The sequence below is a fragment of the Eublepharis macularius genome, chromosome 7 (assembly GCF_028583425.1).
Source record: "Eublepharis macularius isolate TG4126 chromosome 7, MPM_Emac_v1.0, whole genome shotgun sequence".
In the NCBI taxonomy this organism is placed as follows: domain Eukaryota; kingdom Metazoa; phylum Chordata; class Lepidosauria; order Squamata; family Eublepharidae; genus Eublepharis; species Eublepharis macularius.
Window position 1 is genome coordinate 144549560 of NC_072796.1, and position 12538 is coordinate 144562097.

The 12538-nt window shown below is 50.9% G+C and overlaps 1 protein-coding gene across 6 annotated transcripts in view; it reads left to right on the forward strand.

Annotated features, from left to right (window-relative positions):
• Window positions 1-2195: 2195 nt before the first annotated feature.
• MAPK15 (mitogen-activated protein kinase 15) overlaps window positions 2196-12538 on the forward strand; it is a 33812-nt gene continuing 23469 nt past the window's right edge. For 2 of the 6 annotated variants that reach the window (XM_054985292.1, XM_054985293.1), the window contains exons 1-6: window positions 2974-3146; window positions 3308-3406; window positions 6894-6923; window positions 8921-9011; window positions 9287-9417; window positions 9600-9763. In XM_054985292.1, coding sequence (XP_054841267.1) covers window positions 3075-3146; window positions 3308-3406; window positions 6894-6923; window positions 8921-9011; window positions 9287-9417; window positions 9600-9763 — 587 coding nt within the window. In that variant the 5' untranslated portion in view covers window positions 2974-3074. Of the gene's footprint in view, window positions 2335-2973; window positions 3147-3307; window positions 3407-3791; window positions 4086-4403; window positions 4425-5259; window positions 5688-6893; window positions 6924-8920; window positions 9012-9286; window positions 9418-9599; window positions 9764-12538 lie in introns of those variants that run through there. The other 4 variants (XM_054985294.1, XM_054985295.1, XM_054985296.1 and 1 more) reach the window with 4 other exon arrangements.

Here is a 12538-nt window from a genome sequence, read left to right on the forward strand (position 1 = left end):
TGGGGAATCAAACTTAGTTCTCCAAATTAGAGTCCTGCTGCTCTTAACCACTAGACACATTCACCCACGCACGCACATGCACGCAGCCCTAGAGAGAAATTTTGTGCCCTAGAGAAAGATTTCAGGCTTCAAGGTGCTTCAGGCAACTCACTCAGAGATGTCTGTCTTTTCTGGACTTCCTTTTTCACTCACCCCCCAACTCCTTCATATTCCCTCATCTGGGAGGGGAGTCACTCCCAAGCACTCGGGAATACGCAACAGGCCTTTCAGGGAAGCACCCCCAAGCAGACAGCACACATTGAAGCAGTCTCTGTGGACCATTGTGAGTCATGAGTTGAATGGGAGAACGAGCAGCAGCATATTTTAACTTCTCTAATCAGGCGGCACCAGCACCTTCCATGAAGCAGTAAGCAACAGGGACAGAACTGGTCCACAGAAAGCATTGCCTGTATATTCTGGCACAATGAGGAACATCTGACAGAAAGAAAAATAAACTTGTACATAAACCATAAGTATCTCCTGCCTCATTGCGCGGGTTTGGGTGGGGGGACACATCACTCAAAAGGTTAGACAGGATCTTGCATTTCCACAAAAGCTGTTTCCTCGTAGCATCATCTCTTCCTATGATCTTTGGAGGTACTGAACAACCAGATCAGCTGACAGCACAGCCTTCTATGCATCTTTACACAAAAGTAAACCCCAATGAATTTAATAAGGTTTGCTTCACGGTTACTGTGTAGGGCTTGCAGCCTTTGTCTGTAGATGCTGCCACAAAGGAGAAGCAGTTTCCTGTCCCTTTTGGGATGCTCAGAGAGCTGCCCTTCACATCACAGAAGTCAGGGTGGCTCCAAAGACTGTCAGGGAGTACACGATCCTTCCTTTCCCCACCCCCAGCTCTCATATGGAGCAGGAGGTCGGAAGTGACGGGACTTGGTGCTGTCCTCGCACATTTAGTTATTTATGTTAATTATAATCCACCTCTCTCACTGAGACTGAAAGCGAATTACACAGTGTCAGTCAATGCAACCAGCTGGGACATCTAGTAAACACTATAATAGGGTTTGGATGGCAGACATTTGATAACGAGCAGAAATCTGATAGAACTGAAACAAGGCTGAAACAAAACGAACAGTTTAACACAACACAGTACACGGAAATTTCCCAGTAGGATAGTACTTGCAGCAACAGTTAGTACCTGGTAGTATAGTCTACAGTCCCTGTCCCTTTACCAAAGCCTCTCTCTGAACCATTTCCTTACAGTATAAAAAGTCCTTCTGTAAATAATTTAAGCTTTGCATTACTCAGGAGGGTTTTTAAACATGTGCCAAGAGTGCTCACCCAAGCCCGGTGTCCTTCAAGCTACAGTACCGAAGAGCTACCTTTGTTTCAGAGAGGGAACTCTTCCGTTATGACCTTTCACTCACCCTTCATGCGTGATTAGAATTGAATGGGAAGATGAAATATAGTTAATTGAGCAGCAGCATGATGGGAGGGGCAGAGGGTTCCACTTGGCCTGGGGAGACCAGGGTTCTCAATCTTGCTTGCCATGAAACCAGCAGGGTTACCAAGGCCTGTCGTTCCCCTTCTCGCCACAGGACCAGGTCCAGATTCTCCTGGGCCCTGGGTGACAAGAGTATAGCCGGCCTCCTTTAGCACCGCCCCTTCCTCTAGCCGCACCTCTTCCATTGGACCCCTCCCCTTTGCCTCTCTTCTTTCACCCCTCCCTTTTCTATTTCAACTTGTTTGTTCTGGTAAAAAAACATACAAAATTTTGCTTTCTTGGTTACCTTTGATTGCTTTGTATAAAACCAGAGAGAAGAGCTTATGCCTCCCATGATTTTATTTGGAGTGCTATACATTGTTTATTCAAATGTTCTTGAAACAGACTGTACCCAGAGCTTTTTTTTAAAATGGTCACATGGCCGGAGGCTCCGCCCCTTGATCTCCAGATACAGGGGAGTTGAGTTCGCCAATGGCACGGAGGGCGAGCTAAACTCCCTTCTGTCTGGAGATGGGGGGGCGGGGCCGCCGGGCACGTGACCATTTCCAGCCGACCCAAAGTGACGTCATTGTGCGGTCCTGGGAGCGTGGGTGCACTTTGTGCCTGCGCGGTACCAGGGGCACCACCGCCTGCCTGGAGTTGCGCCCCCGGCGACCCACTGAGTTCCCCCACCTCTTTTCCCAGACTCCCCCCCCCCCCCCGTACCAGCTCGCACCGCAATCTACCCGGATTCTCAGTGAGAAAGGCAGGCGAGAAATTGTGTGGATTAATGAACCGAAAAAAGCCCTCTAAACAGTTCTGGAGGGACCTCCGTCTACGGATGCCAGCTCCAGGTCGGGAAATTCCTGGAGATTTGGGCCAGGAGCCTGAAGAGGGAGGGCGTCAGTGGGGAGCGATGCCACGGGAGCCCCTCCAAAGGGCCCCTTCCCTCCAGGCGACCAGCTGCGGCCCCACCGGCAGGCCGGCAACCCACGCCCAGCCCTGCGGAACAGGCGAGCGGCGCCTCTCCTCCGGGGCCCTCGGAGGGCAGAGGGGCGCTGGACCGCCCGGGGCCGCGGCGGAGGCTGCCGAGGGGGAGGAGGAGGAGGCCTCGCTCCGGCGCGACGAAGGCAGCCCCCCGCCCGGGGCCGCCCGAAGGAGCGGGTCTCCCCCGGAGGGCCCAGCCGGGGACGAAGCCGAGAGCGAGCCTCTTCCGCGGCCCGCGTCAGGCTTAGGCCGGCGGCAGGGAAGCGCGACCCGGGCGGCGCCCGACAGCGCCTACCCCCCCCCCCCCGGTCGGCGCTCCCGGCCTCCGGCGGCGGCGACACTCCCCGCGCCCCGCTCCGCGGCCGCCTCCGCTTGGCCCCTCTGCGCCCCCGTCCCTGGCATCCCGCGGACGAGAGCCGCAGGAAGTCCCGCCTCGGTAACGGAGCGGGTCTGGGAAGGGCTCTCTAGCTCCGCCCACTTCCTCCTCCGCCTGCCCCTCATTGGCTGGCCGGCCGGCCGTCGCGCAGGAGCGCAGCTCTCCCCGCGCGGTTTCCATGGCAGCGGCGACCAACAGGGTCGCGGGCCGCAGCGGGAGCCTCGGGCCGAGATGAGCGTCGCGGCCGAAGTGGAGGAGCGGGTGGCGCGGCGCTACGAGATCAAGCGGCGCCTCGGCAAGGGGGTGGGTAGGCCGGGCGGGCGAGTCCCGCGCACAGGCCGGGGGCGCTCGGGCCGGGCCGGAGGGGCGCGAGGGGACGCCGGCTGCGCGGCCTGCCTCTGCCTCTCCCGCCGCCTGCGCGCTCACGGCCGCCCGTTCTCCCTCCCCTCCCCCCCCCCGGGCAGGCGTACGGCATCGTGTGGAAGGCGATCGACCGCAAGAGCGGGGAGGCGGTGGCCGTCAAGAAGATCTTCGACGCCTTCCGGAACCGCACCGACGCCCAGGTGAGGTAGGGCGGGGCAGGGCGGGGGGCGACGACGCTGGCCCGGGAAGCCCCCGCAGCCCGCGGAAGGGGCGGCCTTCTCGGGCGAGCGCGCGGCTTGCGGAGCCTGGCCGGCGAAGGGAGGCTGCCGGCACGCCCGTCCCGGGCCCGTCCGGCGCCGCGGCCTGGCCTGGCCTGGCGCTTCGAGGCCTCGAAAGAAGCTGCGGCAGTGCCCGCCTCAGCCTCGCCGGCGCCCTTGCCACGCCCCCTGCCCCGCCTCGCCGGCGTGGCCTGGAGGTCGGGGTGCCGCTGCTGGGGGGGGGACCTTGGGCTGGCCCCACATTCAGCCAAGTCCCCCCCCCCCCGAGGAGGGTTGCCGTGAAGAGGGGGGAAGAAGGGCCCCCGTTCTCCCCCCCCCCGTGCAGACATGCCGTCAGTTACTTGGGCTGCTTTGGGGAGGGCAGCGGTGTTGGTCTCTCTCTCTCTCTCTCTCTCTCGCAGCAGTAAACAGGGGCCGAGTTGTGCCAGGTCTGAATGGCTTCTGGGGACGAGGAGCCATTCTGCAGCCTCTGCCCTTTAGCCCCTTGCGTGGGTTCCAAGGAGAGAGTGGCGGCTGGGATGGGAGGCCCTGCAGATCCGCTTCCTGCTCCTCAAGGGGCCACCTGGCCTAGCTGGGCAAGGTCCGAGTAGACTGGCTGCAGGTGGGGTAGCAGCTGCTTCTCAGTGTAGCTTTCATTTTAATTGTCAGCCCTAGAGAAGGTCTCGGAAGAGCTTGGAAGGCTTGTTTGAGATACTGTTTGCGAGGAGGAGAGCGGGCAAGCTGTGAAGATGATCCCTTTTCCTCTGGGTGAAACCAAAGGCACAAATACTGGATGGAGGATACTCTTCTGGGTAGTAGTGTATGCGAAGGGCTGAGGGCCTTGGGAATGTTTAGTTTGGAGAAGAGGAGGTTGAGGGGGGGGACACGATTGCTCTCTTTAAATATTTGAAAGGCTATCATTTGGACGAGGGCAAGGAGCTGTTCCAGTTGGCAGCAGAGGGTAGGACCCGAAGCAATGGGCTTAAATTACATGCACAAAGGTACCGGCTGGATATTAGGAAAAACTTTTTCAGGGTCAGAGTAGTTCAGCGGTGGAATCAGCTGCCTAGAGAGGTGGTGAGCTCCCCCTCACTGGCAGTTTTCAAGGAGAGGCTGGATGAATACTTGTCAGAGATGCTTTAGGCTCATCCTGCATTGGGCAGGGGGTTGGACTAGAAGGTCTCTATGGCCCCTTCCAACTCTGTGGTTCTGTGATCTCCTTAAATATTCATAGCAGTAAACACATAAACACACACAATCCTATCTAGCAGCATCATTAGCAAATCAGACAGTTGGTTCATTGAGCTCAGTATTCTTATCACCTATGTGATCCTTTGAATGAGAGTTCTCATGGGTCGAACCTGGGACGTTCGGCATGCCAGTCACCTGCCCTGCCTCTGAATCATGGCCTTCCCAGCAGAGAATGTGTTTTGTTTTCTACTAAACTTTGTCTTTGGGATTCTGTTGTTTTGTCAGGGTATTTTAGGCTTGTCCTGTTAAAGTCCACTGCAGATTGATACAGCAGGATTTGAGTCCAGTGACACCTTAAGAGACCAAAAAGATTTTCAGGGTGTGAGCTTTTGAGAGTCAGAGCTCTCTTCTTAAAACGAGCAGGAATGGAGATCCCTGAGCCTTACTGTTCAAGCCCGAGGTGGGTGGGATGTTAAAAGGGAGGGCATCATGATGTAAAGGTACAGATTGTTAGTCTCCTTACAGAGACTAGATAGGATGTCTCTGCTACTGCAGGTTCTTATCACCCCAGTGGGTATCTATGGGTAGCTAAGCACTCTAGGGCAGCTGTCAGAGGGGCCAAAGCTTGGAATGAGCTGAGACTGGCCAGGTGGGCTCACCACAACTAAAAGACTTTCTTCAGATATGTAAGGTGCAGACGGAAGATAAAGGGGCTGATACCCCCATTGCTGAGTGGAAATGGAGAAACTCTGACAGAGGACAGAGAGAAGGCACAAAGGCTCAATGCCTATTTTGCCTCAGTTTTCTTCCTGAAGGCGACAACTGGCCCACCTACAAATGGTAGCTGGCAAAGCGTGGGTTTTTGGCTGTTGGTTCAGGTGGACAGAGAAGTTGCGGAGAAGCTCCTTGCTGCATTGGATGTGTACCAATCCCCTGGGCCAGATGGGGCGAACCCACAAGCACTTTAAAGAACTTTCAAAAGAACTTTCAAAAGATCTTTTGTTGATCGTCTTCCAGGCCCCTTGGAGGACAGGTGATGTGCTGGAACACGGGAGGAGGGCAAAGGATTGACTGTCTCTCCATTTTGGAGAGAGTTATCCCTTTGATGGATCAGGGGAATGCTCTGGGGAAAGTTTATCTTGATTTCAGTAAGGCTTTTGATAAAGTTCCACATGATATTCTGGTTGACAAGTTGATAACATGTGGTTTGGGTTCTATTATTACTGTTAGATGGATTTGTAACTGGTTGACAAATTGTGCCCAAAGAGTGCTTGTAAACGGTTTTCCACCTTCTTGGATGAGAGTGACAAGTGGAGGGCCTCGGGGATCTGTCCCGGGCCCTGTGCTGTTCTACATCTTTATACATGGCTGGGATGAAGAAATAGGAAGGATGCCCATTAAATTTGCCGATAATACTAAATCGGGAGGAGTTGCAAACAGAATAGAAGACAGAAGAGTCAAGGTGGTCTTGAATCATACTTCTGCCAGGTCTCCCCCTTTGATTTTTCCTACCTAAATGGGAGAACTTTACATTTATCCCTGCAGAAATTCATTTTGTCACTTTTAGCCCAGATTTCCAGACTGTCAAGATCACCTGCTGCACTCAACCATCCCTGCCCACAGAGCTCCGAGCTTGTCCTCTGGACCTGCTGCTCTGACACACACACACACGCACACACCGAGTTCCTGGAGGAAAACCCACATGGGGTGGAATTTTGCAAGAGACACTTTTGCCAAAATTCCCCCCGCTCGGGTTTTCCTTCGGGAGCTCTGGGGCAGGAAACGACTACACTTCTCAGGTAAACTTGTGAGAACCTGACACGTGTCAGGCATCTCGTGTAGTTTAACTCTAACAGAGGTGGTTTGCCATTGCCTGACTCTGCAACCCTGACCTTCACTGGAGGTCTCCCACCCAATTACTAACCAAGGCAGACCCTGTTTAGCTTCTGAGATCTAATGAGATCAGGCTTGCCTGGGCTCTCTGGGTCAGGACCATTCCTGACATCTCTCTGCCTAATTCCTTGAGATATAGAGTCTGTTCTGCAGTAGCTGACAGGTCACTGGATTGCACTTCTGTTCAGCTGCAGGCTTTCAGCTGTCTTCTAAATCCTCTCAGCATTCTTGTACCTGTCACAGAGTCTTCCTTCTGAGTTCTGAGTGTGACTAGATCATGATGCAGATAATTACTTGGTCCCATTTTCATGTTCTTAACTGGCAACTGTTTTTTGTTGTTTTTCAGAGAACATTCCGAGAAATAATGTTCCTTCAGGTAAGTGCTTGTCAAAACCCTAAACAAATGCAGCGTATAAATGGGGGCTGGTTCAATCACCTCCCTCAGGAACTTTTCCTGTGATAGAGTCTTTGGACATAAACCGTTGCTAAAATGCCGTCTTACTTTTCCTGAGCAGCAAGGTATTTGGGAGTGCCTGCAGGTGGCGCTGAGGTTGGAGGCATTCATTTGAGATGGTATCTGATCATCAGAACTCCAGAGACCGGAAGCTTGACTCTGCAGGCAGCAATACACCTCCCCCCCCAGTTCCATCTACAATGTCAGGACCTCTTCTGAGGCAGGCTCAAGCCCAGAAGTGGACTGATGGCCAGTCAGGAATCCCCGTGAGGGAAGATCGAGAGGCTTTGGGGACACCTGGCTCCACTGGACTCCCTTCAAACCTTGGATCTCCGGGTGGGGGCGGGGGGGCAGAAGACAATGGCACCTAATCACTCAACATTTCATTTGCATTGTACGTGCATTTCAGTCTCCTGGGCTGGAGCTGGCAACATTCTGCATGGCTAGGCAGTTTGCTTAGTGCTGCATGGAGCCCATTAGATTGAGTGGCTTCTGATTTCATAGCGTAAGCGATTATTAGAGCAGTGGAGGCTAGATGGACTGCTCACACTTTGGCACTTCTTCCCCACCTTAGAGACCAACAAGATTTTCAGGGTATAAGCTTTTGAGAGTCAATGCTCCCTGCTTCAGATACAGTGTGTGAGATTGTGCATAACTCTAATAGTAATCCGCCACAATTTCAGGAAGAAGCTCTGTTCTCAACAGGATGCCTTCTAAACTGAACAAAGATCCAGAGGAGTTAGCCGTGTTAGTCTGTAGTAGCAAAATCAAAAAGAGTCCAGTCGCACCTTTAAGACTAACCAACTTTATTGTAGCATAAACTTTCGAGAATCACAGTTCTCTTCGTCAGATGCATGGAGGGCAAGAAGAAACTGGTCAGATATATCGGTGGAGAGGGGAGGGAGGAGTAGATGCAAACAGTAGCTTCTGATATGGAGATCAGTTTGCTTCTGTTAAGGAAGTCAGTTACTTCTGATAATGAGATAACCATTCATAGTCTCTATTCAATCCCAGCTTTGATTCAAGCGACTGTTTGCATCTACTCCTCCCTCCCCTCTCCTCCTCTATATCTAACCAGTTTCTTCTTGCCCTCCATGCATCTGACGAAGAGAACTGTGATTCTCGAAAGCTTATGCTACAATAAAGTTGGTTAGTCTTAAAGGTGCGACTGGACTCTAAACTGAACATGTTGTTTAAGAGCTTTTTTCTTTTGCATACAAAGAACTTACGTTCAGTCATGCAGTGAAGATCCTTGTGCTACGCTGGCAGCTGCTGTGAAAGCAACATTTTAAAAAATCTTCATAGCCGTTCAGATCTCCAGTGGTGATTCAGAAGCCCTGCTAAGGCAAAAGCCAGCCCACATTCTAAAAAACACTTAGCGGGGGATTAGGACTCCTGCTAAATATAGCACCGTTTTAAGATCTTCCATTTTAACCTGATTTTTGTTAATGGTCTTGTTTTCAGTTTGCTTTGATTCTGTTTTCTATTTTAATTTGATGTTCTGTTGTGTTTCTACTGTTTTATTGTATCAGCTGCCTTGAAAACATTTACATGGAGAAGCAGGATATAAATATTTTAAATAAATAGAACATCAGAAGACACTGCAGGATTCGTTCTTTTATATATATTTTACTTATATCTCACTTTTCTCCCTGATCAGGACCCAAAGCAGCTTTTCATGTAGTTCTCCCCTCCTCCACTTAATCCTCACAACAACAGCCTTGTGGAGTAGGTTAGTCTGAGAGATTATGAGGGGCTCAGGGTCCCGTAGCAAGCTCCCAGGCTTGAGCAAGAGATTTGAATCCAGCTGACCACGGTCCTAGTCCAGCACTCGCGCCGGCGTGCCCTGCCTGCCCGAGAACAGACGTCCAGAGCGGTGAGGTCCTGGCGGGTCTGGTGAACGAGTCTTTTTTCTGCAGGAATTTGGAGAACACCCAAACATCATCAAGCTCCTGAATGTCATCCGGGCCCAGAACGACAAGGACATTTACCTGGTTTTTGAGTCCATGGGTGAGCTCTTCTGCTTGTGAATTGTACTTTGAAATGTTCTCTGTTTCTCATGTACGCTGCCTAGTTTATTAGAAAAAAGAGAGAATAGGCATGCTGTAAAATGAATAATAAACCTGTAAGAAGTTCTTTAGATGTTGAGATAGCTGCGAGCTGCAAGGCAGTAACATCATGGGAAGAGAGGAGCAAGATCCGTGTGATCTTGAGCAGCGCTTTCGTGGTGGTGTGGTCAGCGCAGTGTGATGCAGCCAATAATCCTCCGCTGTCCCCTCTTGCAGAGACAGACTTGCACGCTGTGATTAAGAAGGGGAATTTACTGAAAGATATTCACAAGCGGTACGTCCTCTATCAGCTCCTGAAAGCCACCAGATTCATCCACTCAGGAAACGTCATCCACAGGGACCAGAAGGTGCATGTCTGGGAGGGACCCTGCCTCTAGGCGTATCTTCCACTAGAGGAATTGTGGGCAGCTGAGGGAGGCGTGCACGTGCGAGATTGCCAGTGCCTGCCTAGCACTTCCACACATCCCCTAACCCTCTCCAAGCACGATTGTGGGTATTTTATCAATACAGTACCTTTATTTGCTTCTAGCCTTCCAACATCCTGCTGGATGCAGACTGCTTTGTGAAGCTCTGTGACTTCGGACTTGCACGCTCCCTGTGCCAGATCCACAAGGAGCAGAGCAACCAAGCGCTTACAGAATATGTGGCAACTCGCTGGTATAGGGCCCCTGAGATTCTGCTTGCCTCTCACAGGTGAGGACTTGAACTTCTGAATGTGACTTTCCCCGAGGGCTCAGAGGAGGGGCGGCACCCTTACTTCAGGCAGCCCCCCCCCTTTATTTCACTGTTGGCTCTCTCGTCCTGGTGCTGCCTGACCTTACTTCCCTCACTTTCACCTGTGAGTCTCTCATCTCGTGGAGGCCAGAGGCCATGGAGCTGGCACTCCAGGGCTGACGGCCTGACGAGGTGGGCGCTGGGGAGCTGGGGCTTCGAACTGGTAGGCACTTGCTTGGCAGGCTGTTGGTGTCTGGTCCTAGCCAGCTGTGCCTTCTGCCTCACTTGCTGCTCTCAGCTCTCCGGGGCACTCGCGTCCCTCCTGGCCCTCGTTCCAGGTGAGAAGGCTTTGGTGCCTTCTTCCAAGCACACCTCCACCAGCTGCATCCTGCAGGCACTCCCTGCGCCAGACATGCCGCTGTCTCGGCCACCTCTCCCTCTTGCCTCTTGCACGCTGCGCTCTCTGCTCCATCTGCCTCCACCCACCCCTTCACTGGCTGGTCGTCCTGCTTTCAAAGCACACGCCTCCCAGACTCAGCCCTTTCCCCTCCTCCTGGGAGGAGCGAGCAGAACTGTTCTCACCATGAATGCAGAAGCCCCACAGCAGGTGCAGTAAATAGAGGCTGCCTTCAGCTGCCTCCAGTATTCCAAGCTCTCTGGGACCTCTGGGGAAAGCTGGCCGCTGCAGCCTCTTCTTGCCTGCCCCTAGACTGGCTCGCCAAGCCGCTCTGCACGTGCTGCCCGTGAGTCTTGTCAGTCACACTGTGGTGTGTATCGGGTTGCTGGTGAAGCTGACCCCAGGCAAGCACTTGGGACTTCTTTTACTAGGCTCTTACTGTGCTGCACTTGTGGGTTTTATCCCTTTTTTTGCTATATTGATGCTATATATTTTGTTGCTACTTTATTTTTTGTGGTTTTATAGGTTTTGTTTCGTTATTATGTGAGGTGTCTTGGAGATTCATATGGAAAGGTGGAATAGTGTAAAAATAGTAAACTTGATCCTACGCTAAAATATTTGGATGGATCCTTCACCACTGTTCTGCTAGCATAAGGGGCTTTTCCGCTGGTGAGAACTTCCACTGCTAACAGAGTGGAGTTCTAGGATCAAACCCAGAACGGTTATCTTCTTGCGTGCTTGCCTATGCGGAGGCATATATGGGAGTGCTCACCCAGTGAAGTTTATGTTAGACTTCTGTGTCATCTCTAGACTTCGCAGTTCTTCTCTGGAGCCTTCTGATAACTTTTACCCCAACCATTATCCTAGCACTCTTAAGGGCCACTGGATTCAAATCTGGATAAGCGATGGCGGCTTCACTTGCTAGCACTGACTTGATTTCAACGCACACACAAAGTTAGTAGGCCTGTCACACCTACCTTACAGGGTTGTTGTAAAGGTGAAATGGAGGCTGGAGAACCATATGTGTCACTTAGAGCTCCTTGGAAGAAAGATGGGATTAAACTATCACAACGGGGTACAGTAAGCCTGTTAGATGAAAACCGAGGCTATGTAACCCCAAGAAGACCTAGATGTGCAGTCAGAGAAAGATTGCTTTCATCTATTTATGCGGCTAGGCTTACTTGCTGGGCAGCCCAATTTTGAAACCACTGTGGTGGCTGGCTACTGCAAAACCCTACAGAATACATAATCCGGGGAACCGCAATAAATTGCCAATCAATTGAAAGTTAATTTTTTATATATATATTTTTGCTTGTGCAAAGTGCTGAAGTGCAAATGCATATATATCAATTCAAAGTGCAGTTATGTGCAATAATAATGAGGTAGTCTGTCAATCCAGAAATAATACAATATATACAGTCTCAGCTGGTGGATGGAGAATATACAAGGATGGGGAGAAACGTCCCGCCTGAGATGAAATTCAGACCATCAGTCCAAAGATGGAACTGGAAGTGCCAAGGAACACTGCCGACGGGCTTATGCGCAGATTTCCATTTCCCGTTTCGTTCTTACTTCTTCTTGGGCATAATTCAATGGACTATGATGGAAATTATTATGCAATATTAATTAATAAATTATTTCTTATAAAACATAGCGTCTTGTATAGTCATTCATATGCATACTCACTGGTCACAGGTCTCTCTCCTCACACCCCACTCAGTTGGAAATACAATGAAGGCTCAAAATGCAATGAGGTGACAGGTACAGCTAACAGAAAACCACCCCGTATTTCAGTAAGATGCCTTGGGCCATATCATTAAGACAATTAGCATCTACCGTTTCCTTAAAGGGGTCTGAACCACATAACAAATGTGGATCTTTGAGCTCAAGAGTTTAACACCCAGTGGTCTGAATCTTTCAATAGACTACTCTTGCTTTCTAGACTAGGGGAGCCATTTTTGGTTTGGAGAGACTGCATACAGCCCACTGTGTCTTTGGAGGGACCTGTGGTCCTCAGGTTTCTGGTAAGCATTGCTTCTACGACCATACACATGAAAAAATATTTATTATGTCGCTCCTTTTGTATATGAACGTATTTTATATATGAATGTTTTTTGTATATGAATGTATTTTATATGAATGTATTTATATGTATGTATTTATATGAACTAATATTAATTGGTGTACTGTATCACACATATTTGTTATGTGGTTTAGACCCCTTTAAGGAAACGGTAGATCCTAATTGTCTTAATGATATGGCCTAAGGCATTTTATTGAAATACGGGGTGGTTATCTGTTAGCTGTATCTGTCACCTCATTGCATTTTGAGCCTTCATTGTATTTCCAACTGAGTG